The sequence below is a fragment of the Miniopterus schreibersii genome (genome assembly GCF_964146895.1).
Source record: "Miniopterus schreibersii genome assembly, chromosome: 9".
Taxonomy (NCBI): domain Eukaryota; kingdom Metazoa; phylum Chordata; class Mammalia; order Chiroptera; family Miniopteridae; genus Miniopterus; species Miniopterus schreibersii.
In genome coordinates, this window is record NC_138118.1 from 46,187,370 (window position 1) to 46,213,796 (window position 26,427).

The following is a 26,427-nucleotide window of genomic DNA, read 5'->3' on the forward strand; positions in this document are numbered from 1 at the left end:
TCTTTTGTTGAGTTGTATGAGTACTTTATATATTTTGGAAATTAACCCCTTATCAGATGTATCTTCAGCAAATATGTTCTCCCATACAATGGATTTGCTTTTCATTTTGATGCTGGTTTCTTTTTCTGTGCAGAAGTTTTTTATTTGTTTGTTTGTTTGCTTTTAATGTAGTCCCATTTGTTTATTTTTCCCTTTGTTTGCCTTCTCCTAGGCAATGTATCAGTGAAAATTCTGCTACATGAGATGTCTGAGATTTTGCTGCCTATGCTTTCTTCTAGGATTTTTATGGTTTAATGACTTACATTTAAGTATTTTATCCATTTTGACTTTATTCTTGTGTATGGTATAAGTTAGTGGTGTAGTTTCTGGGGAGCATTGGCCCACAATGGTTGTACCTGGTGCACCAGGTTAAGGTGGAGGGGTAGGCAGGCCAGGTGTACTGCATCAAGGAGGCAAGGCTGGCCATCTGGGGGCACTGGTTCATGGGGGGCGCATTGAGTCTCAGGGGTGGGGCTGTGGGTGCCTGTCTGTGGCCTTGGGAGCCTGGGTGATGGTCACTCCCTGCAGCCTCCTCCCCAGGAGGACCCCGAGGACTCTCCAAAATGGCTTGCTGGCCAATCTCAACCTGAAGTGAATTGCTTGGCCGAGCAGCCCGCAATGGCAGCCAAAGGCTCCTCAGACCCTTCCTCATACACACTCACCCACTAATACTCTCACCCTCACTCTGGTCCTGCCCACCTCCATGTTGGTTCTTCACCTTATATATTTCTAGGAACTTATTCATTTCTTCTAGGTTATTGAATTTGGTGGCATTTAGTGTTTCATAGTCTTCTAGTATGATTCCTTGTATATCTGTGATGTCTGTGGTAACTTCTCCCTTTTCATTTCTGATTTTATTTATATGAGTCTTTTCTCTTACTTCCTTAGTAAGTCTAGCCAGGGGTTTGTCAATTTTATTAATCTCTTCAAAGAACCAGCTCTTTGTTGTATTAATTTTTTGTATAGTCTTTTTTCCCCTGTATTTCATTTAATTCTGCTCTAATTATTATTATTTCCTTTCTTCTGCTAACTTTGGGTTGTCTTGTTCTTTTTCTGGTTCTTTAAGATGTAATGTTAGGTTGTTTATTTGAGATTTCTCTTGTTTCTTGAGTTAGGCCTGCAATGATATAAACTTCCCTCTTATTACTGCTTTTGCTGCATCCCAGAAGTTTTGATATGTCATATTGTCATTCTCATTTGTTTCCATAGATATTTTTTCATCTCACCATTTATTTCTTCTTTGACCAAGTCATTTTTTAGTAGTACATTGTTTAACCTCCACATATTTGTGGGTTTATTTACTTCCATTTTGTAGTTGATTTCTAATTTCAAAGCATTATAGTCAGAAAATATGCTTGGTATGATTTCAGTTTTCTTGAATTTGTTGATGCTAGTTCTGTTACCCAAAGTATGGTCTATCCTTGAGAATGTTTCATGTGCACTGGAGAAGAATATATAAGCTGATGTTCTGGATGAAAGGCTCTGTAAATGTCAATTATGTCCACTAGGTCTAATGTGTCATTTAAGGCCTATATTTCTTTTTCTCTTCTTTAATCCTCACCTGAGGATATGTTTCTTTATTGATTTTAGAGAGAGAGGAAAGGGGGGGGGAGAGAGAGAGAGAGAGAGAGTCATTGATCGGTTGCCTCCCATATGTGCCCTGATTGGGGATTAAATCTGCCACCTAGGTATGTGCCCTGACTGGGAATTGAACCTGCAACTTTTTGGTGTATGGGATGATGCTCCAACCATCCAAGCACCTGCCTAGGGCTAAGGTCTATATTTCTTTATTGATTTTCTGTTTGGATGATCCATCTAGAGCTATCAATGGAGTGTTTAGGTCCCCAACTATGATTGTCTTTTTGTTCATTTCTCCCTTTAGTTCTGTGAGTAGTTGCTTTATATATTTCTATGGTCCCTGATTGGGTGCATATATATTAAGAAGTGTTGTGTCTTCTTGATGTAGTATCCCCTTTATCATTATAAAATGTCCACCCTTGTCTCTTATTACCTTGAAATCTATTTTGTCGGATGTAAGTATTGCTACGCCAGCTGATTTCTGTGGATGCTATTTGCTTGGAGAATCATTTTCAACCCTTTAACTTTGAGTCTAACTTTGTTTTTGCAGCATAGATGTGTCTCCTAAGACAGCATAGAGTTGTCAATTTTTTAATCCAGTTGGCTACTCTGTGCCTTTCTATTAGTGAATTCAGTCCATTTACATTCAGGGTAGTTATTGATGTATGGGGATTTCCTATTGGCATTTTATCTTTTGTTTTCTGGTAGCTCTGTGCCTCCATTTGTTCTTTCCTTTGTGTTTCTGTCTGTTGTTTTTGTCTGGTGGTGTTTCATACCTCTTTATTCTGTTTCCTCTTTTTTAAGTTATGTGTCTCAGTTTGTGTGTGTGGTTACCATTATGTTTATGAAAAAGAAAGTTTCATTATGCGATAGTCCTTTTTCTTTTGAACTGTCTGATTTCCATCCTCCATTGCAAGTTCTGACCTTTACACCCCCCCCTTTTAGATTTTTGTTTTCACAGATTATCCCTGTTTATGCTGTAAGTGTGTTGGTGATTTTATTCATAGTTTTGTCACCTTTTGTCCTTTGTTTCAGGTCGAATAACCCCCTTGAGTATTTCCTACAATGGAGGTCTTCTGGTGATAGATTCCCTTAACTTCTGTTTGTCTGGAAAAGTCTTTATTTGTCCTTCATATTTAAAGGATACCTTTGCTGCATATATTTTTCTTGGCTAGTAATTTCTCTCTTCCCATATCCTCTAGGTGCCCTTTAAACCACTGTTTTTTCTCTATGCCCCATGGCAGGCAAGTTGGCACTGGCCCCTCAGTAATTCCTCGCTACTGTAGTTCTGTGTATTGGAGGTGGGATTATCACAATACTGTGTCTCCATGTCCCATACTCATTTCTATGTGGTCTCTTTTTTTGTGGGGGTGTGTGTGTGTGTGTGTATGTGTGCAGAAGCTGTCCAATCAGTCCTCTGAATTCTTCAGGGGGAATTGCTCTATCTGTAAGTATAGATTTGATGTGTTCATGGGAAGAGGTGTGTTCAGGGCCTTCTTATTCTACCATCTTGACCCTTCCTCTTGTTACAATTATTGCCTTTTGTTTTCAGCTTAAAGGCCCTTTAACATTTTGAATAAGGCTGGTTTTGTGATGATAAACTCCTTTAGCTTTTGCTTGTCTGGAAAGCTATCTCTCCTTCCATTTAAAATGATAACTTGGCTGGGTAGAATATTCTTGGTTGGAAATTGTTTCTTTGAGCACTTTGAAAATACTGTATTACTCCCTTGTGGCCTGCAAAGTTTCTACTTAAATATCTCCTGACAATCTAATGGGGGTCCTGTTGTACATAATTTTGCTGCTTTTAAAATTCTCTCCTCATCTTTAACTTTTGACATTTTAATTATAATGTACTTGGTGTGGGCCTCTTTGCTTTCATCTTATTTGGAACTTTCTGTGCTTCCTGGATTTAGATGTCTATTTCCTTCTCAAGGTTAAAGTTTTCAGATATTATTTCTTTAAAAAGATTTTTTTTTGCCTCTTTCTATTCTCTTTCTGGAGCTCCTATAATGTGAATATTCATGTGTTTGATGTTGTCCCATACGTCACTTAACTATCTTCACTTATTTTCATTCTTTTTTCTTTTGCTACTCTTATTTGGTGAGTTCCATTGCCTTGTCTCTGAGTTCACTGATGCTTTCTTCTGCTTAATCTAGTCGCTTTGAACCTCTCTAGTGTTTTTTTCAGTTCAGTTTTGTATTCTTCAGCTCTTTGACTTCAATTTGGTGATTTCTTATACTCTCTATCTCTTTGTTGAAGTTCTCAATGGGTTCATCCACTCTTCTCCTGAGTTCAGTGAGCATCTTTATGACCATTACTTTGAACTCTTTATCAGGTAAATTACTTATCTCTATTTCATTAAGTTTTTTTGTTTGTTTGTTTTTCCTGAGGCTTTATCTTGTTCTTTCATTTGGAATATAGTCCTTTGTTTCTTTATTCTGTTTGACTCTTTGTGTTGGTGTCTATACATTAAATGCAACAACCACCCCTCCCTGTCTTGAAGGAGTGGCCTTGTGTAGGAAATGAATTTTGTTGTTCAACCCTCCTTTAGCTCTAAGTTGTCTCTCAAACCTTTATGATTGTCCAAGCAGCCTATTCTATTTTTAATACCTCATAGTAGTTCAGGGTGTGCCAAGACCTGTCAGTTTCCCAAAAGGGGGGATCTCAGTCAGCACCTAGGTTCAGGCTGATTGGAAGTTAAACCCTCAGGCAACATCTTTTCAAGTATTCATATATACATTCTTGTGGTTCCACAAGTGTAAGCTCCACTGACCACCAGAGCCAGGCAATATGGAACTGTCCACTGGACAGCTGTTGCAAAAATAGTGGCTTCAGACAAGTGTATAAGTTCTCTTCTGAGAGATACCAGCAAGCTGTAGCAAGGCAGAGGGAAAGCACAAAGATGGCATCCACAGGGCTACATTCCCGAGAACAGCTTTGTAGACTACTAGGTGTATGCCAAACCTGAAGTCTGCCTCTCAGGTCAGTGCTCCAAGACAAGCAAATAGACCTTTTAATATAGATTGTTTTTTTTAAAATCCTCACCCAAGGATATATTCCCATGCTTTTCAGACAGAGTGGAAGAGAGAGAGAGAGATTGAGAAAGTCATCGATGTGAGAGGGACACATTGATTAGTTGCCTCCCGCCTGCCCCAACCAGGGCTGGGGATCGAGCCTGATTCCCTTGGCCAGAATCAAACCCAAGACACTTCAGTCCGCTGGGCTACACCCTAACTACTGAGCCAAATCAGCTAGGGCTTAATACAGATTTAAATGAGTTGGGTCAAAGATGCTCTCCTGCCAAATGACCTCATGGGTGTTTTTAGAGAGAAGAGCTTAACCTTCCTGATACCTATTATTCCTCTTTCGGGATCTGGTTCTCAAAGATTGATGCAAGGCAACAAGGTCAGGAGTGCTCTGCATAGTACTTTTTCTGATATACCTCTTCAGGCAAAAGGAACAAAAGGAAAAAGAAACAAATGGGGCTACATAAAACTAAAAAGTTTTTGCACAGCAAAGGATGCCATCAGTAACACAAAAAGACAACCTACTGAATGGAGGAAGATATTCACCAATTATACATCTGATAAGGGGTTAATATCCAATATTTATAAAGAACTCATACAACTCAACACCAAAAACAAAACAAAACACAACAAACCAATTTTAAAATTGGCAGAGGACCTTAAGAGATACTTCTCCAAAGAGGACATATAGATGGCCAATAGACATATGAAAAGATGCTCAATGCCACTAGTTATTAGAGAAATGCAAGTTAAAACTACAATGAGATATTACCTCACACCTGTCAGAATGGCTACCATCAATAAATCAACAAACAACAAGTGTTGGTGAGGATGTGGAAAAAAGGGAACCCTTGTGCCCCGTTGGTTGGATTGCAGAATGTTGCAGCCACTATAGAAAACAGGATGAAGTTCCTCAAAAAATTAAAAATTGAACTGCCCTATGACCCAGCGATTCTGGACATATATCTGAAGAAACCAAAAACACTAATTTTAAAAGATATTATTTACAATAGCATTATTGTAAAAACATTATTTACAATAGCCAAGATAGGGAAGCAACGCAAGTGCCTATCAGTAGATGAATGGATAAAAAATAGTGGTATATACATACAATGGAATAATTACTCAGCCATAAAAAAGAATGAAATCTTACCATTTGTGACAGCACGAATGGACCTAGAGGGTATTATGCTAAGTGAAATAAACCAGAGAAAGACAAATATATGATTTCACTTATATGTGCAACCTAAGGAACAATATAAATGAACAGACAAAATAGAAACAGACTCATAGATACAGAGAACAGACTGATGGTTGCCAGAGGGGAGAGGGGTTGAGGGACTCAGTGAAAAAAGTGAAGGGATTAAGAAGTACAAATTGGTTGTTACAAAATAGTTATTGGGAAGTAAAGCACAACATAGGGAATATAGTCAATAATATTGTAATAACTATACATGGTGCCAGGTGGGTACTGCATATATAAGGGGGAGCACTTTGTGAAGTTTATGACTGTCTGACCACTGTACTGTACATGTGAAACTAATACAAAATAATATTGCATGTCAGCTGTAATAAAAAAAACAATAAAGAGCACTCTGCTGCCCTACACAGCAGAAAGGGCTTACGTGGACCTGAATCCTAGCTCTGCCACCTATCAGCACTGTGACTTTGTCCAAGTTACCTAAACTCTAAGCCTTGGGTTTCTCATTAGAAAAGGCAGATAATATATTACCTACCTCAGAGGAATCTTTTATGAATTAGAAATAGAATATGTGAAGCTCTTAATACAGTGTGTGGCATCTAGTAGGTACTTAAGAAATGCTCATTACTATTTGTTCTATACCACTTTCTGCACTTTGGGAATTTGTGCAAGTATCAAATAAAACCAGTTGATAAACTTTTTAGGAATACCTTGATATGAGAAATAAAAATATATTTAACTCCATGTGAATAAGAAATCTGTGTAAACAGGAAAAAGTGGGACTTTTAGGGATATGTACATATTTCTTTCATTTCACTTTTCTTTCTAATAGTACAGCTGACTATCAAAATGCAAACTGAGCCCTAGCCAGTTTGGCTCAGTGATTAGACCACTGGCCCAAGAACTGAAGGGTCTCAGGTTCGATTCTGGTCAAGGGCGCTTACCTGGGTTGCAGGCTTGATCCCTGACCCCCGTTGAGGCACGAATGGGAGGCAACCAATTGATGTGTCTCACATTGATGTTTTTCTCCCCTCCTCCTCTCTCCACTCTCTTTGAAAAGCAATGGAAAAAATATCCTCAGGTGAGGATTAAAAAGAAAAGCAAACTGGTGCAGTCAGTTTCCAGGTATTTCCTCTTGTTTTGGTGATCTGTTTCTCTAGGTGAGCTAATTTTAATCTGCAAACCCAAATGATAGGACTTCTCTTAGACACCAACCCCTCTCTCATTTCCTTTGATATGACTTTTTCATTTTTGTTTTTGCTTTATCCCAAATCCTGACTCTGAGTCTTAATTTCATCCTTTGTTTTATGCTCCTTGAAATACTAGTTTAGCATGAAGGACTCAGGCCCTTTTCCCTAACAGATGGCTTCCAAGTCAGAATGCTATTGAAAAACTAGTTCTATTTTCATGTTCACTAGTATTTCTACCTCTTCAGGGCTCATGAGTCACTTCACCTGCAACTCCTTCTCAGAGTCCCATTTTCTTTTTTTTCTTTTTTTAATATATCTTTATTGATTTCAGAAAGAGGAAAGGACAGGGAGAGAGAGACAGAAACATCAATGATGAGAGAGTCATCGATCGAGCCTGCAACCGGGCATGTGCCCTGACCGGGAATCGAACCCCGATCGCCTGGATCCTAGGTCGACGCTCAACCGCTGAGCCACGCCCGGCTGGGATCAGAGTCCCATTTTCTGACCAGCCTCCAATATAATTATCAGATTCTCTACTATTGCTTGTGACAATCTCCTTCAGATCTAGCTTGACAGTTTTGCAAGAATCAATGAAGAGTAGTTGAGAATTTGGAATACACAAGAATCAGAAATGGAAATTTATTCAATGTATAAGCTGACTTAATGAAAAAAAAAGTAGGGGTAGGGACTGAGGGGAGAGAATGACATTTTATTATTACAAAGTATTTGTATCTTTTCATTTTGATCATGTTTAGGTATGTCCATGCAGCTATAAAAGGCATGTAAAAATGAACATTTAAAAAATTATTTTCAAAAAGCAGTAAAAACATTTATACAGGACATTATGAAATTCTAATGTCATCATTAGGACCCAACTTCTGCAGGTTACTAGTATAGAATACCCACCAAAGGCTGTTCTGCAAATAGGCAGGCAAACAGGATGAGAGTATTCCCTTGATTATTATAATAATAAAAATAATTAAAGAAACCTTCCTTTAGTTGGACAACCCTGCATAAATAGGCAACACAGTTAATCAAAATGTAAACATGGTTTTCTGACACCAGTATAGCAAATATATAAGTAGCTGCAACTAGAAGAATTTCTAAATTATCCCACTATAGTGATTCTTACACTTTGCTTCTTTGCTGTGTGATCCCTGTGTATTTTTTCCCATTCATCATCTTCTGTATCCTGGTCAAATGTTTCAGGGTATGCTGGTAATTTGTCTTTGGGACATTCTTCATAGTAACTCCGAACATATTTTCCCACAGACCACCCCTTGTATTCTTCAGGTGTTTTGCACTCCAGGCCATTATAGTGGACATTGTAGTGGTGCTTTAACCAGTAGTAGAGGTAGTGGATGTTGTAGTCACATCTCCAAGGGTTATCTCTGAGCCACAAGAGTTTCAAAAAATACAAGTCTTCTAATACTCCATAGTCAAAGTTTTGCAGACTGTTGTTTGATAAATCCAACTCTTCTAAATGTGTGAGTCCTAAAAAAGCAGCTAGAAACAGAAAACATATATTAAACTAATGAGTAATTGGGTTAAATGCAACTGTATGGTGTTTATAAGAACAAATATAAATTAAAAATAAGAGACTTAATTTACCCTGTTGAAAATAAAGGAAGAGATTTTCCTCCCCTCCTTTTTCTCAGAGCACATAATTTAGAAAACTTGTAACTCTAAGTACTTTCTTCTTTCTTTGAGTATGTACATATTCTTTAGAAGACTAAGGCCTTTTGTCAGCTTTATGAGCCAGAAATGTCTTTCTCAAGGACCTGGGAGCCCTCCCCTTGAAATGTAATCATCAAGAAAGATAGCACCCCAATCTCCCAGTTTCTGTGGGAGGGTAGGAGCCTTGCTCCAAGTTGCAAAACTACCTCTTGTCATAAAGATAAAAGTTTGTTTTCCTCTTGATAAAGCCAATTCACTGACACAGTTGGTCACCCCAATTACCATGTAAAGTTAGGATGAACTGTGTGTGACAAATGCTGCTGTCAAGTCTTCTTACTTAAGGACTAGTTATCACTTATACTGAAAACATGTATGTGTTGGCTTGTATCTGCTGGGTGATGTAAAATGTGCGATTTCTTTCTGTCTCTGTAATTTCTTAGCAGATGGCCTGTGATGTGCATCACATTCTGGCTTAATGCTTATTCAGCAATAAATGTATTTTCTTTCTTTACTATCTCTGTGGAGAGGATTTCTGTGTTGGGAGAAGATTTTAGTTTTCATTATATTTCCCTAACAGTACATGTATTTAAATGAGAAGTTCTAAAATATGTTTCTACTCAAACAAACTTTTCCCTTGATTAAATCGACTACAACACAATATTTTATATGTGAAATCAGTTTTAAGTTAGCTTTCTAAAAGATGTATTTTGAGCTTATGTGCATTTTTTTTATATTCACTAGAAAGATGCCATAAAAAGGCATGACTTAGGAAAATATTTCAAATATAAGGTATAAGTGCATAAAAAATGAAAATATGTCTGGTGATTATTTGACAGCTCCCTGGGATATCAATAAACTCCAAAAAATGTCAAAAACCAGCCTTTTCCCAGTTTAGGGGGAGGGAATTATATTCCTGTAAAGACCAAAAGCGGCAATTTTATCAACATTTTGAAAACATCTGGTTGTGTTTTAGCAAACTACGGTACCTATCAGCCTTGAATCCATATGTGTTTAATTCTGCTGGGGGGATGGATAATTAAAACAAATATCAAACACATAACAAAAAAAGACAACAAAAAGTTTTGTGAGTTTTTTTTTTTTTTTGAGTAAAGAAATCTAAACCTAGATTATCCCTATTTTAGTTATGTGGACTGACTAGATACCCTGGAATTTATAGGTCAATCCTAATTTCAAATATTTTGTTTCTATTTCAAACATTTTCTCATTGCTGTTTTAAAATACTCTTGTTAGAGCATAAAGTGTCCTTATTTTGAGTTTGGAAAACATGTTCTCATACCAATACCATCAAGCATTTTCATAGTATTTGTTCTCTGATAAAATCCATAATTCCCCCTAAAAAGAATTCTATTTTGGTGCAAATTATTGGGGATGTGAGGTTGGGGAGAGCAGGCGATGGAGAGGAGCAAAAGGTCAGCTCTTGTAATGAGAGTTCTGACGATACTGCATTTTTTATTTTCCATTTGCTAACATTTGTGGGTCAATGATCTCAACAATTTACTTTTCTTAAAACAGTCAGCCCTTCAGATTGAAAGCATGTGTAAACATTCCTAGATTTTATTTTGAAAGCACTATAGTTGTTACTTAAACCACATGTATCCAGGCCCTTTAAAAAGCTAGTATTCATTTGTTTCTTAAAGGAGATAAAACCTCTAATAGGGTGTCTTCTTTCCCTTTTTTGCAATAGTATCTGGAATTTTATGAGATTGTTATTTACACCTTTTAAAGACTGGTGGATCTTACTGCATTTGTGTATCTACCAGCATAAGTCGTTAAGTAAGCCTACTTTGGCAGTGTTTCATCTCAAAAGCCCCAAAATATAAAGGTCTTTTATTTTAAAATTTCTTTAGGTCATTTTTACTTAAGTGCTGAGATACATTTTTGTTCCAGAAGATATACCAAGAAAAGTGGTTGGCATTTGGTAGGTGTTCAATACACATCTGTTATTGTAGAAAATACTTTCCTGGGACTGAATTGAACAAAGGAGAAAAAGAATACTATTGCTGCTAACAGTTTGCATTGTGTGTCAGCAAGGAAAATTCAGTGGGTAAACAATATTAAAAGGCCTTCAGGAAATCCCAAGAATGGAAAAGGAATCCTCGCAATTATGGGAACTTCATAACTGATGAGGGGAAAATATCACTAGAAGTAAAACAAACCCATTTTGTACTATTATCTATATCTCTGTATTGTTTTTCTTTATTTTTCTCTAGTTTTCTTTACATAATGTAGTTTTATTATAATTAAAACATTGTTTGCACTGTTACTCACTATTTTAATACATTTAACGTAGGCCACTAACATTTTAGTCTCTCTTAGAGACAGCTCTAAAACTTGTTTTCATGGATACTTTTGATAGTTGGTTAGCCAGGGTCAGAAAGAATTAGACACCTGCCCAGGGACCTGCAATACAGCACGCTTGTCTTGAGGGTCTTTGGTTCTCATGGAGCAAAAGAGGGTCCACACCTCCAGGTTCTTCACCCTGTGGCCTGGCCGACCTGCACACTAGTATGCTGATTGCTTCATTTGGAAAAAAGGTGCCTCTGTAGCATTTTTATTCACTGTGAAATGAAAATTGCTTTTGACCTCACAATTTAAAGATACTTCCAAGTTTACACTATCTCTACAGACTAAGGTATACGTGTAGCATATTGCTGTTCCCTTGGGAAATTTTTAAAAATTATTATTTCTTGATATTTTAAAACAATGTGCGGGTCAGGAACCAGGTGGTGGGAGGCAAGGGGGAGAAAAGGGGAACATATGTAATACTCTCAACAATAAAGATTAAAAATTTTTTTTAAATAAATAAAAACAATGTTATTAATGCTAAAATATGCCTGTGTAGTTCTAGAACATTCATTTTCAATTTTCACTTCTACACTGTGAAAATCTCAGTGTTCTATTAATAGTATTAAATTACCATTAAGAAAAGCAGAAAATTGTACTCAAAATGTTTATGACATTAACATTGCATTATTAATAATATTAATAACCATTTTTTTTATAGACAGGACTTTTCGAATTAAAATAGCACTGTGAAGGCACATATAATATGTCTGTTATAAATATGATTAATATTACAGTAAATATTCTTTCTAAATCCAGTGTGTGATTTACCACTCTTGTTTTTGCCAGAGGCTTTGCTTAGAAAATGGAGAAGCGAATTGATAGATGGGAAAGAGGACTGATCTTCATCTAGGATTAGATAAAATAAGACTGGCCCTGATTTGAGGACATTTTATCTTAATTTATGAACTTGATGCTTAACAGATTATTTCAAATTTACTATAAACAAGTTGTTAAAATCCTACTTTAAACAAGTTGGAACTTAAATAATAGCAAAGAAAATGCAAAATCTGAATTTCCCTTTAAAAATCATATGTTTGGAATTTTATTGACCACTAGCCACATATTCTTATTTTTTATTGTATGCTATAAAACACTCTTATGTGGACCAATTAAATAACTGTTGCTTAGTAATATGTAGTATTACATACTTCATAGAACAACATTTTGGCAAATATTACAAGTTTTAATTTAATCTAATCTAATCTAAACAAGTTCTAATTAAACAAGTTCTAAATTAATCGTGTTTAATTCAAATTCAGACTTTTTATTATTTTTTTTAAAAACTAAATTGTATTTACTATAAATGTTGCCATAGGGGGAAAAACAGAAAACATCTGTCACCAGTTAAAAGGGCTATCCTGTGGAACTTACCAGGATCAATGAATTCAATGCCATTGCTGCTAAGGTTTAATTTCTTTAGCTCATGAACATCCTCAAACTCCTTGGGTCGAAGTTGGTTGATTTTATTGTATGACAAGTCAAGTTTAACAATATCTGGAGAGATGTTGTTTGGAACTTTCTTCAACTCTGGAAAAATTAATAATATTCAGGTTATCAAGCTCTCCTCTCGTCCTCTTTGCTCTTACCACTCTTACACCTGTGTGACTGAAGCATCAGCTCTTAAAGGGGAAAAAGATAGCTAATGCCAAAGAACACGGGTGTGCACAAGCATTAGCACGTGTTAAATTCCACCAAAGCCTGGTGAACCAAGTGCATGATGCATAAGGAGCAACTCATTGCTGAGCTGTTCCGAGAAACTTCCTCCAGGCAGCTTTGAGAAATCAAGGAGACAGGAGACAACACCGTTCAGTTGGCTCAGTCATCAGCTGAGGCGGTGGGTTCACTCCTGCCTGTCCCTACAATCACCTAGGGAGCTTAAAGAAAAGAAAACTAAAATGAAATGTAACAGATCAAACCTATTTGTGTCCCCTCCCATTCCCTTCCTCCTCCCTAGGAGTGTTCATTATTAATTATTGCCTCTTTGAAGCATCCTCATTTTATGCCTCTTCTCAGATCAATAAATAGGCTCAGGTCTCTCCACCCTAAAAAAACCAACAGAAAGCTCTTGACCTTAGTGACCCTCAAGCTGTTATCTTGTTTCTCCTTTCTTATGATGCCAAAATTCAAGAAAGTGGTCCTGGCTTGTTGCCTCTGCTTCTCGTCATGTACTTATTCCCTGAGCCCTTGTGACTTAGTTCATGCTGCATCACTCCCCGACTCTCCCCTGGGGACAGCAGCCAGTGGACTCCTCAGGAACAGCAATAATAGCAACAGTTCTACTGCTGCTGCCACAGGAAATGCCTCTGGAAGAGGAGTCCAGGGTTTTTTTCACAGTTAATAGGAAATCAAGGCTAACCTAATTTATCTCCTGCTCTTTATGTTTGTCTTTAAGCCCTGTTTTAAAAAGAAAAAAGCAGTGTGTTTATGTTTTAGCATAATACTTGCCCTTTCTCTTAACCTTTATCAAAATATTCTGAAGAGATCTTATTCCATTTTAAGTAGGGCAGGTGAAGCCTGAGAAGAGAAACAAACCTGTTCCCACAAAAGGAATCTAGAAGAAACAAGTAAAATATCCAGATTCATTGACACCTGAGAAAAAGCATGAGCCAGAAGCTTTCTGAATAAGTAGGGATGCTTTGAACTGGATACAGTAAAATAAAGTTATGAAAGGTGGTACCCATTTATGCCCCTTTTGGTACAGAATAAATGAATTGTTAATAAATTTTCCCAAACCCTCTGTTATCTATGATTTCTTAACCCATAGTATATTTACTTTCAAAAAGACTCAGGCTTATTTCCCTCCAGGTTTTAACGGCTCAGAATCCATTTAAAGGGATGGTATTGGTAGTTCCTTCTTTAGTATTCCTTTTTCTGTTAAATTTGCTTTCTCTTCTTGATGGGATCTTGGTATCTGAGTATCAATGTGCAGGAACTGTTCTAGGTGCTCTAATAAGTATTGAATGACAAGAACCCTGTGAACTAAGCACCATTATTATTCTCATTTTATAGATGATGAAACAGGCACAACTTGCCCACAGTCACACTCCTAGGAATTAAACATAAACATATTGGCTGCAGAATCTATGCTTCTAACCACTATGCTCTGCTGCTTATTCACAGTACCTTTCTGTTTCATTTATGCTGTTCCATCTGCTCAGAACCCTCAAGGTTGTCATGTAGGGTGATAGGGGGGTAAGGAACAACTTGGGTGGAGTCAATATATTGGGATGACCATGAGACCTTTCTGGCTCTGTATGTATTTGAAATAACATCTCCTGCTTTCAAGTGGGTAATAATAATAATACCACCATTCCCTGCTTTTTCTCAATGGTTGTTATCAACAATAGACATAGTGTAAATTTTACTGATTTTTTTGTTTTTGCCCCCTCCTCACCATGGAAGTTTCATGAGGGAGGCTTAGAACAATACCTAATATATCATAAATAAGTGGTATATGGCAGACACCTTTTTAAAATACATATATATATGTATATATTTAATCTGCTCCTGATGACATGCTTTTTAAAAATTGATTTGAGAGAGGAAGGAAGGAAGAGATAGAGAGAGAGAGACATCGATGTGAGAGAGAAACATCAATCGGTTGCCTCCCTTATGTGCCCTGACTGGCAATTGAACCTGCCACCTTTTGGTGTACAGGATGACACTCAACCAACTGAGCCACACGGGCCAGGGCTGTGGCAGACACCCTTAAAATGGCACCTAATTATCCCCTCTACTGATATTCATGCCCTTGTGCAAACCTTCCCCTTGAGTTTGGGCTGAACCTGTGACTTGCTTCTAACAATAAAATGCAGCAAATGGGTTACAAGAAATTGTGACTTTTCATTTTGCTAACAGACTCTCTTTTGCTGGCTTTGATGATGCAAATTGCTGTGTTGGAGAGGCTGACATGGCAAGGAATAAAGGTGGCCGCTGGCCACTAGCTGGCAAGGAATTCCAGCCCTCAGACCAACAGCCCTTAAGGAATCAAATCCTGCCAACAGCCATATGAGCTTGGAAGGGAATCCTTTCCCAGTTCAGCCTTCAGCTGAGACCACAGCTCTGAGCCCTGGTCAATATCTTGATTGCAACATTGTGAGAGATCATAAAGCAGAGGACCCAGCTAAACTATGTCTGGTTTCCTGACCCACACAAACAGAGAGATAATAAAGTGTGTTGTTTTAAGCCATTAAGTTTTGGGTTAGTTAGGCATCAATTGATAACTAGCCCATAGTAAATAATAGGAGCTCATTAAATGTTAAGTTTAATGATTTAGGAATATTGAGGCCTCTGGTAATGAAAGTGCTTTGCAAATTTGGAGTGATCTTATTTCTGTCCTCCGATAAGGTATTGTTTCATTTGACCTAGAGTTGTGTCGGTCAACATAGTGAAAGGTGAAAGATTTTAAGACTAGAATATACTATAATGTTGCAACAGTGAGGTAATTCTCCCTTTAGGGTCAGCAAGACCCTCACTGGAGAGCTATAGTCTCTCTTGGGCACTACATTTAAACAGGGAGATGGGGATCCTGGTAGTTAATTGAAAACCAAAGAGACAGCTGAGAAGAGATAGTAGAAATAATTTCTTGGCATTTAGCATTTGGAATAACTACTGAGAATGGCTGTGGCATCTTCTTAGAAGGCTGTTAAAAGCAGACTAGGGCTTTATTTTAAAATCCAGAATCCCACCTCTTCTCACTTCTTCCACTGTTACCACATAGGTCCAAGCCACCATCATCTCTTGTCTAAGTTATCCCAATAGTGTCCTAAACCTATGTGATCCTGTTAAAATCTAAGTCAGATCATGTTATTTTTTGTCATTTTCCCAGATGACTTCCCATCCTCCAGATGGCAAACTCCTTCAGTGGCTTTCCATCTCACTCCGAATAAAAAGCCCAAGTCCTCACCAAGGCACTGTAAAGCCATTAAAGGCTCTAGGTCTTCCTCGTCACCAGAGTCAGCATCTCCTAGGTTCTGGAAAGCAGCCTTTTTATCAAGACTTGCTTGCTGAACCCACATCTGCTGGGCTGGGTCTGAGACCACTGTAGGACAAGCTAAAGTGGGTTAACCACAAATAAATGGGTAGAAAAAAATGTTTATGAGAACACCCTGAAACCCAGCTTAAGCAACGTGGCAGACCTGTGGATGCTGGACAGGGAACATGAATTGCGGAACCAACTTTGGTGTTGTTAGCAGCAACCCTGGGTAAAAATAGGATCCACAAGTAATACCAGGAATTGCAAACCAAAGCCTTTACTAGTATGGCTTGGAAAATCATGAAAAATTTTTATTGTATTGATGAGTAAAAATAGTTCTTTAGTTCTTTTACTTTAAACTTGAATGAGAATTGAAAATATTGATGTAAAGCATGTTTGTTTTGATAAAGATTACATAGACACAAATTTCCCCAGGGCATAAGTCATATTTGGTCAGTGCTCCATTTCTGGGTCAGGCACCACATGGTTATTTGATGCCACCTGAAATTCTTGGTAAATGCTCAACAAATACCATATGTACTTGATTGTCACCCGACAAGCCTTGCCTCTTCCGCAGCCAAGCCTTGCTGATTTTGAGGAGGAAATTGGGAAGGTTTCTCCATGTAATTTCCCACTGAGTAGGCTATGTTAGTTGTCAGCAATGTCAGAATTACTCTGAAGGATTGATAGTAGTAGGTAAAGAGACATAAATGGGCCTGTTTATTGCAAATAAAAAAATTCTTAATTATTGTTCAAGTCAGTGGTGAAATTAACTTCAGAGGCTGCTGGGAGGAATTTATGGGCATAATTCTCTCCAGCCCTAATCTTAGAGGTAAAATGAATCCTCAAAAATGGTAAATTATTCTGGTAAATGTGAAGCTAAAAAGCAGTTTTAAAACTACTACTTTCATGTGTTTTTGGCAAATCCATTTGCCTCAATATGGCATAACCATGTCTTTCAACTAATCTTACATTTATTCCCTTTGAAAGACTTAGTTTTGTTGGCAAAGTGCCTGTTTCCCAGTGAATAAAGCTATTATTTTTTTCTTACTGTCAGATGTTTAAGGCAAAAATAGTGATCTTTGAGGTCTATGTGGTCAAATTGGAACATATTAGGTGCCCTACACACACCATCTGACTCATCATCTGTCAGCCGGGAAAGGCACAACTCCTGAGCTAGGGGGATCTGTATTCAGGTCCCTGTGTGGGATCATGTGCATGGTATACTGTAAGAGCCTAAGAGGAGGGTTCAAATTCTCATAAATTCTTCTTGGGGACTGCTTGTGTGACCTTAGAAGGGCAACTTAACTTCTCTACACCTCAGTTTTCTCATTTATAAAATGAGGATAATAATAGTACTTCTTTTAAGGTCATGAGGAGTAAATGAAATAATGTATGAAACTGCTATCTTAGGCACACCAAGCATTTAGGTGAAAGCTCTTATTCATTAATATCACTGCTAGTTTCACTCTTGATGGTATGTTTTAGGCTTCTTTAGATCCTAGATAGTGTCCAACATGTGGTGCACAATCAAAAGTATTATACATTCTGGCAGGGAGCTAAAGATGAACATTGCAGAACAATTATTCTTAGCATTTGACATTTATTACCTATTTATAGAATGGAATAAGAAAAATTACAGTGAATTATATTCATATTGTCATGCTTGGTCTAGACATGATTTTTAATGTCTATGTATTTTTATTTTTAAAGGTTACTTAAATTACTGCTTTGCAAGAGCAAAGAAAGCAGCTCAATTATTATCATCCATCTGAACGACATGCCCTGTGCCAGGCAGCACCAAAGGGCATTTAATAGACAAGACTTTTGCCTTTAAACTTATAGAAATCAACAATACACCAAAAAAATTAAAAATAATAAATTTATATAGACCATAGTGAAAGTGATTTATATGGACTATATTAAAAGAGAAAACTACTTTTCTTTTAATCTAAATTTTATCTACATTATTAATCTAAAAAGTATAGCCTCTGATTTATGTCGTCCTAAACATGTGGAAGAACTTGAGTTGTCTTTTAGTGTGTGACCCTATGTTATATATGCTGCTTATGTCATTAAATTTTATTTTTCAGTAAATAATATGTGTATTTTTAAAGCAGGGAGAATGAATTTATGAGACATATCTGGAAGTTTATTTTTGCCAAGAGAAAAAGAGACAAAAATATCATGGAAAAAGACAAAGGCAGATAGGGTCATGGGGAGCGAATGGCCCAAGAATAGAAAGGCAGTAAAATGGAAATTTCCGAACAAATTATGTCTTCTTAAATGACAGTGTAGTGTAGCTACAGAAGTCTTTAACTTTGTGCTGATGGCATTTTTCCTCGGACAATTAGTGAACTTAAAGGTACCTACTTACACTCTCTCACCTGATGCACCAAGTGCAAATTAGCTTGAGGATAGAACCTCAACAATATCAAGTAATTTTTCTAACACAAGTCTAGGATTAGTAGCTTTGTAGTTTTAAAAATATGTAATTGAAGTTTTTAAGTACCACAAAGGAAATCCTAGTAAAACACGCTCTTTAGAATGAAGCATTTCTCACCGTACCAATATCAGAGAAATTCCGCCCAACCTGACTACAGAGGAACTACGTATACTGACTTTTCTGGAATTCTCTAATGTTTCCCTTGTTAATATGCTGTTTGTGTGAATATAATTAGATTAATTTTAGAAGACAGCAGGCTCAAGCAGACCAAGGTTCAAATTTTGGCTTTGTTGTTTACCTGTGAGACCTTGGCCAAATGACTGAACCTCCCTGAGGCTCATTTTCCTCAACTGTAAATGGAGATACTGCTACCTTCCCTGGTAGTCAACTGTGGACAGTATTGTGTGCGGAGTGCCTGGAACATAGTAGGTTCTCAATGAACACTCTTAAATTCAGAGGACCCTAGAATGGCATCTCCCAGGTTAAGATGCTGTAATTGCTCTACTATGGCATCAAATTGTGTAGCATTTACAGGGTGTCATAGTAAGCAAACCTTTCCATGCCACATGGCTGTGATGTGATCCAACCAGGTGCCACCTTCCAGAGTCAGACAGTAGGGGGCAAGGCTTGAGCATGACTTCGCTGATAAATGAACAAATTTACTGCTGGCTCAGATTGCCTGCTTCTTCAGCGTCAGCAAATTTCTGCCTATGGTTCCCTTGAGAGAAGCCAGAGTCCCTATGTTCTGAGTCTTCCCTTTCTGTTCTTAAAGAAACAAAACAAAGCAAAACCTCCCCAAATAAGCGGAAAGAATGACACCATGACCCACAAGACCCTAATTCAGTGACATCTGGCTTTAATTTAATATTACAAATAAATTATTAATCCATGCCATAAATGAAGCAGACAGACAATGTCCGATGGCTTGTTTTCCAAGGGTAGATTAGTGGTTCCCAGATTACACTTTGAGAATGTCTACACTAACATGTTAAGAGCATAACTAAACCCTTCTATCTTATTTCATGAATTTATCCTATATGTGTGAATCCTGCACAGTACTAGCCCAAGATTGTGTGGGATATAAAACTTAGTAATGATGTTCAGGAAGTAGATAACATTCTGGAAAGATTCCCTTAGTCTCATAGTTCTTGGATTAAATACTTTCAATTTAGGTTTTTAAAAATATTTTTGTGTTTTATTTTGGATAACTTGGGGACAATTAAAATACAGGATATTAGCAAGTGCTTATTAAAACCTTAAGAGTAAATAATAAGATACACCATCACTGCATCCCGCTGGGCTTCCCTTTGACAGTGCTTTCCCCTGCCCTGCTCTGCACATGGTTTTCCTCGAGGTTATCATTTCCCCACAGATGTACACCATGTTCTGACTTTACTCGGGGTAAGTCAGATTATGTAGACAGCATTTTGCACTTGTTTTCATACCAACTGATTTACCTACATAAATTAAGTTACATTAGATTTAAGATTAAAGGAATCCCTTATAGCCAGAGTTTGCAATGCCGAATAAGAGTAGGACCCAAATTGCTGTCCTTCCTACTCTCCTCTAATGTCCCCTAAACCACTAACCATTCTGGACTCTGTAAAAGCTTGGAGTAAATTCCATTGTCATTGGAGAAAGATTTCTGGGGGAAGTTACACCAGAAATTTCAGGGCATGACTGGGTATAGGAATGAGTTATAAGATTCAAAGAACATTTTAAATTGCTTATGAAAGTGAAAGTGTAAGAAACTTACATGCCCTGGCTGGTGTTGCTCAGTTGGTTGGAGAGTTGTCCCATGCACCAAAAGGTGGCGGGTTCCGGTTCCCAGTCAGGGCACATACCCAGGTTTTGGGTTCAGTCTCAGTTCAGGTGCTTATGGAAGGCAACGGATCAATGTTTCTCTCTCTCTCTCTCTCTCTCTCTCTCTCTCTCTCTCTTCCTCTCTCTGAAATTAACTTTAAGAAAAGAAAAAGAAAAAGAGAAACTTACCTTTTCTTTTGCAGTCCAGTGTCTGTATGGGAAACACATAGATGTGGCAAAGAGAAGAGTCCACCTCAGGCTTGATGACTGGGGGTCTCCCTGACACTTGAGGTTTGGGGTCCAATTGTTCATTTTCTTCTTCATTACATAACTCTTCAGATTTTATCTGCCGCAGTTTTTTATTTTTTAGTTCTTGTGGGCTTTCACACTTGGCGTAGTTCCCCAAATTTCGGTTCTTTGGAACCTGCAGCATTGAAATAAGGGTCTCTATGTCACAAGTACAGTGCCAGGGGTTGTCATAAAGGCGCAGGTAGCTCAGCAAAGGTGTATAAATGAACGCTTCTTCTGTCAAGACTTTGATCTGGTTATGCTGCAGTAACAGAGTGGTGAGTTTGTTTAAACCAAAAAAAGCCTCACTCTCAATTTTGGAGATCTCATTCTGTTGCAGATCCAAGCTTTTAAGCTTTTTGAACTCGGAAAACATGTTGTTCTTCAATATGCGGATCTTGTTTCTTGCTAACAACATGTGCAGCAAATCGTGAGGCCAGTCGGGTAGCACATAAACTAGTTTTCTTTCTTGACAATCTAAATATTTCTCATGAAGATACGTGTACACTTCACAGGGGAGGCCTGGTGCATAGCGTTTGACCGGGTTGGAGCTTCTCCGGCCCCCACCCACCCGGCCAGGATTAGCTCGGTTTCTCACCCCCCCAGGGTTTGCCTTGCGGAGCTCAGCGGCTTTACAAAAGAAAAGCAGGATTATGATGGTAACCACGCGCATCCTGACATCCAGCTGGCCCCAATTACTTAGTGTGACAGATGGAACAATGAAAATATTCCTTTGAAATCCAAGTTTGGGTAATCTTAACTAATGCAGATCAGGAACAATGAGATCCAGCTGAGGTTCCCTGGAGTCCCTAGTTTGCAGGAGAAAAAAATATTCAGTTAAGGACCCTTGTGAGCACTGTTACTGACAGATAATAGCAGCTTTTTTACTTTTATTTTTTTGAGCAAAGGCATTGCACATAATAAAGGCATATGCAGAACAGTGGTGTATAAGGCTCTGCACCTTCCAATTGCCTTGTTTCGTGGCTAAAGGTTTGAGGCCTGAGTTTGAGTCAAGGCTCTCCTAATTGCTTAACTGTGTGATCTCAGGCTAATTATTTCACCTCATCTTCTGCATCTGTAAAATGGAACAGAAGGATATCTCTAGTATTGTTGAGAGGGTGAAATGGGCTCCTGTGGGTAAGACACTTCCCAGTGCCTGGTCTGGGGGAAGTATTCCACAGTGTTAGGGCTTAGCACTGTGAAAAAGGAAATCTGTAGTTTATCATCACACTGGATTCAAGAATTAAAGGGTTTCTCCTTGCAGTCTTGAGATGTGCAAACAAGAGAGGACTCCAATGGCTGCCTTCCTGAGCTTATTTTTTTCCTCCATTTACTGTCTCCCAGTCACCAACCATATTGAATGTGCACTAGAGAAATGCTCAGGGTAAACTGAACTACAACTGTCCTTGTTATCTCCTGAAGAATTGGCTCAAAGGTCACCTCAGTGAGACTACTCAGCTGTATTGGATGTCACACCCCTTTCCATTCCCGGCTGCTCTCCACCCTCTTTCTTGTTTTATTTTCCTCCAGAGCACTTACCAACATTTGTCAAAGTAGATATTTAACTTCTTTTGTTTACTATCAGTTCCCACCCTCCCAAACTAGGATGTAAACTCCACGAGGGCAGAGATTTTTGTCTATTTTGTTTACTGCTGTATTTCTGGCACCTATAGAGGTTCTAGCACAAAGCAGATTCTTGATAAAAACTTGTTGAATGCATGAATTGCTCTCTAACTATTCTATAAAAATATTAATCTCATAAACTTAGTTGTTATATTTTTGGGGCAATCTATTTTTTCCTTAACAAGTATTATTGATGGCTTCCAAGATCTGCACATTTTAAAGAATTGTTTCCATTTTTTAATCCTGAAAGTGGTTTTGTTTAGCATTTATTACTTTAAGACATAGTCCATTCTTGGCAGAGGAAGAAATGTTCAAAATGGATTTATAATTAATAACATTTCTGTTGTTATTACCGTGGGGCTACTCAGTTAGGAATGGCAGATGTGTTTTCTATTCATTGTAGCATTGTGAATGCCAGAATCACTCCCTAGCCTAGAGTTTTCTTTCTTAATGGGGTCTCCCCCACCTAGAATGCCTTTGCCTTTCTTTGCCTCAGGCATTCCTCCTGTGCACTGTTTTGTGTTCCCACTCCTCACTGCTTCTCCATTGTCTCAGATTTGGAGCTTTGCTTCCTGTCAGTCTAGACCCAGTGCTGACTGTGTGTCACTTTGCCATCTAGCTCTTTGTGCACATGTCTTGTCTTCCTTGCAAGACCATAAGCTGCACAGTTGCCTCTGGTCCCAGAGCTAATCAGGCACTTGGCCTTTCTAATCATCTACTGTTCTAACTGTAATTCACTGTAAATTGTATGTGAATCTAACCTTAAAAAATCATAAATGTTTTATTAATTATGCTTACTGAATTATTTATGATATGCATGCTAAGTATTTGGGGGTAAGTATGCTGATGTCTACAACTTACTTGAAAATGCATAAAAAATAAGATGGATTGAGGAGTAGAGAGATGTATGTACAAGTGGATATGTGATAAAGCAAATATAATATGATATAAATTATAGAATATGGGGGTAGGTATATTCACTGTATAATTCTTCAATTCTCTCAACGTTTTTGTATGTTTGAAATTTTTCATAATAAAATGTTAAAAGGAAACAGAAAACAAACAAAAAGAACAAAAAGTCATGCCACAAAAAAGCAGGTTGGTTTCCTTCAAGTGCTCTGAAGCTAAAAGCTCTAAATATATACTGTTTTCCCCAAAGTAGTATTTTTCTCTTTTCTGCTTCCTTCTGTAATCCTGAAACAATAATAAACATGTGTATATATTTTAATTTTAAAGCCAAAATAAATCATTTTTCTGGGAAAAGAAACCAATACTTAGAATAAGACTTGCCAAGATTTTTGTTTGTTTTCTAATGAATACATTGCATTGAATATAGGATGGAAAAACTTTAAGTTTAAACATTTGTAATATGCTGTTTAGTGACGTGTCACTTGTTTAATTTAGGCCTCTGTAAAAATTTGCAAGAGCTGAATGTCTCTGACTGTACAACACTCACGGTGAGTATAAGAAGCTTATTTTACTGTTGTTTACATAGATTTGGATTTGCTACATTGGAGTGCTAAAACACAGAGGTTTTGCCAAAATACATGCCTGTGTGCTCATTTAGGATTAAATATGGAAAAAAGCAAACTATGTTAAACATTGGCAAGAAATTTTTCCCCATTTATATAATGCTATTATAAATCTTGTAGATATATGTCCAAGTTTGGAGTCTTTGGAAAGTGGAAATAATTCAACAATTGCACAAACATGAACTACATTTATATTTAAGGCCATGTGTATATGAGACAGAAAAATTGGGACCCAGCAGAAACAATAGGCTCATTTTTATGGTTTTCAAGATGGCAGTGCCAAAGAAGATGGAAATGAACATGGAACCCTAGCAGTTCCTTCCTGGTCCATCTCCAGGCTTTCCTCTACCTCGTCTCTCACCCTGTGAGCACACTGACACTTTAAAAGGCAGATCTGACCATTTCACTCCCATTTTCCATCATTTATACACACACTCATCATCTACACTATTGGATAAAGTAAAAGCTCTTTAAAATTACTGTGCCTTGGAGACCCTCTGTGGGCTTGCCTCTGCCTCCCTTTCCAGCCTCATCTTGCTCCGAACACTGCTTGCACATTGTTTCAGCAACCACAGCTGCTTTGCTTTCTTTGCTGGCTCACCAAGCTGCTGCTTCCTGTTACCTTTGCTCATGCTGTGCTCTTTGTTGGAATACCCCTTCCCTAGTCCTCAGGTGCTGCTTTCCTCTTTGTCAGGCTTTCAGGCTTACTTTAGACCCCACCTTCTTTCCCAAGACATCAATGATTCCCAGGGAGGGGTTCGCTGCTGCTCCTTTGGGTTTCTGTCATAAGTTGTCCTGATCACAGTGGTTCTGTCTCCTCCACTAGCCCAAGAGGCCCAAAGGGCAGGGGGTGTGTCTCATTTTTTGAGGTAGTCATAGCACAGAGCACAGACCTTGCATATTAAATACTCTATAATACAGGGTGGGGAAGGAGTAGGTTTACAGTTGTGAGTACGAGAAACAGAATTTATTCTATTAATTATTGTATTATTTGCCATAGGAACAACTGTAAACCTACTTTTGCTCCACCCTGTATATGTTTAATGAATGAAACTATATGGAGATATTTAGTCGGTAATGGACAACGTTGACTAGAACTCAAGCTTCCATCTTGGGTTGACATCTATATGTCATAATTAACATTTCAGGAATAAATAAGATCGAGAGAGAGATAGAGAGAAGGCATGGAAGATAAGAGACCTTATCATTGAACCTCAGAGAATACTTACTTTTAGGATCAGTCAGAGAAAAAACATCAAAAGATCTTAATAAGGAATATAAGAGAAGTAGGCTGAGAACACAGAGGTATTACAAAGGCGAGAGAGTGGAGTTTCAGAAGGAAGTTACCAAAGTGAGCAAAGGACTGGGCAATGCCTTCTGGATTTGAGAATTAGCAGGTGACCTTTGTTAGAACAGTTTCCATAGACTATTGGGGCAGAAATCTAATTTAGTGAATTGCAAAGTGGACAAGAGGTGAGAAAAAGAGGCTTTAGGTTTGTAAACCTGTCATTCCAGAAAAGTGGCTAAGGGGGTGGCAGAAGGGAAATAGAGGCAGAAACACCTGTTTTAGGATTTTAGAAGCTGGTGGAGACTCACTTGAAGCAACTAATGGAGCAAGTCCCTGAGGAGAGATGAGGAACTAGAATGAAGGGTCTGATTGTTTCATGCCCTCACTAAGCTCCAGCTCCAGGATGAAGACCAACCCCCTTGGCGCAGGTGAAGAGACCTCAGGAATTGACTCCTCCTTGCTGCCTCCCCAGTCTCATCATTATTCTTTCTTTCAACTTCCTACTCTTTCATTTTTTTTATGTCTCCCTTTTTCCCTCCATTGAACCCCTCCACCAGGCATCCACCCCTTCCCCCCAGGTCTTCTCCACATTATTGCCTGTGTCCATAGGTCATGTATTTATTCATCTAAGTTATTTGATTAATTCCTCCCCAACTCCCCACCCCTACCTTCCCTCTGAAATTCATCTGATTGCTCCATGTTTCTGCATCTCTCTATCTCTATTTCATTCTTTATGTGGATATTTTTAGTAATATACTATGTTAATGATATATTTATCTCCATATAGAGAGATATATAGGGAATTTATGTTACTTAATATAGGTGTTACAGGGATTTAAAAATAAATCAAGTTTTAATTATTGTCTTCAGGGAGATTCAGTGCTGCACTTGATTAAAAGATCATATTGTTTAAATTTGTCTTTCTAATAGGAAAGTCAAAACAATGCCACCTGCATTGAATTTGTGAACAAAATATGTGCCAATTTTGGAGTCTAATAATATACAGGGAGGGTCATTTTACCCAGTTACATTTTACTATTGTTTTTCCTTTTGAGACATAGACTGGGAGACACATTTACATTTAAGGAGTTGAGTAGCATTCATTCACAAAGCTTTCATTTCTAAGGAGCTTGCCTTGTGAATGTATTACCTTCAGAAATGTTTGAGTTCATTGTGGTCAAATCCATAAGCCATTCTGCAGTGTAGACGCTCATACAGGTTTTGCATTTATGTGTTCTAACATTTGGGGATTGAACCTTGACTTATTTTTAAATTGAGAATAGGGTTCATTTGAGTTTCTTCCAAACAGGAAAATGCAGAGGATGATTTGCTTCCTCATATCACAAGGAAAGTCAGATTCCTCTGATGCATAAAGAGTACTCCATCTTCCTTTT

General features: G+C 37.9%; 2 protein-coding genes across 2 annotated transcripts in view; one reads left to right on the plus strand and one right to left on the minus strand.

Moving 5' to 3' along the window:
* Nucleotides 1-26,427, plus strand: part of FBXL13 (F-box and leucine rich repeat protein 13) — a 255,419-nt gene that overhangs the window by 112,636 nt on the left and 116,356 nt on the right. The window contains exon 10 of the mRNA XM_081147178.1: nt 23,618-23,670. Coding sequence (XP_081003304.1) covers nt 23,618-23,670 — 53 coding nt within the window. The remainder of the gene's footprint in view (nt 1-23,617; nt 23,671-26,427) is intronic.
* Nucleotides 7,658-26,427, minus strand: part of LRRC17 (leucine rich repeat containing 17) — a 30,180-nt gene continuing 11,410 nt past the window's right edge. Inside the window, exons 2-4 of the mRNA XM_081147171.1 lie at nt 20,492-21,399; nt 12,450-12,605; nt 7,658-8,540 (exon numbers count right to left, since the gene is read on the minus strand). Of these exons, the coding sequence (XP_081003297.1) occupies nt 8,143-8,540; nt 12,450-12,605; nt 20,492-21,263 (1,326 nt within the window). The 5' untranslated portion in view covers nt 21,264-21,399 and the 3' untranslated portion in view covers nt 7,658-8,142. The remainder of the gene's footprint in view (nt 8,541-12,449; nt 12,606-20,491; nt 21,400-26,427) is intronic.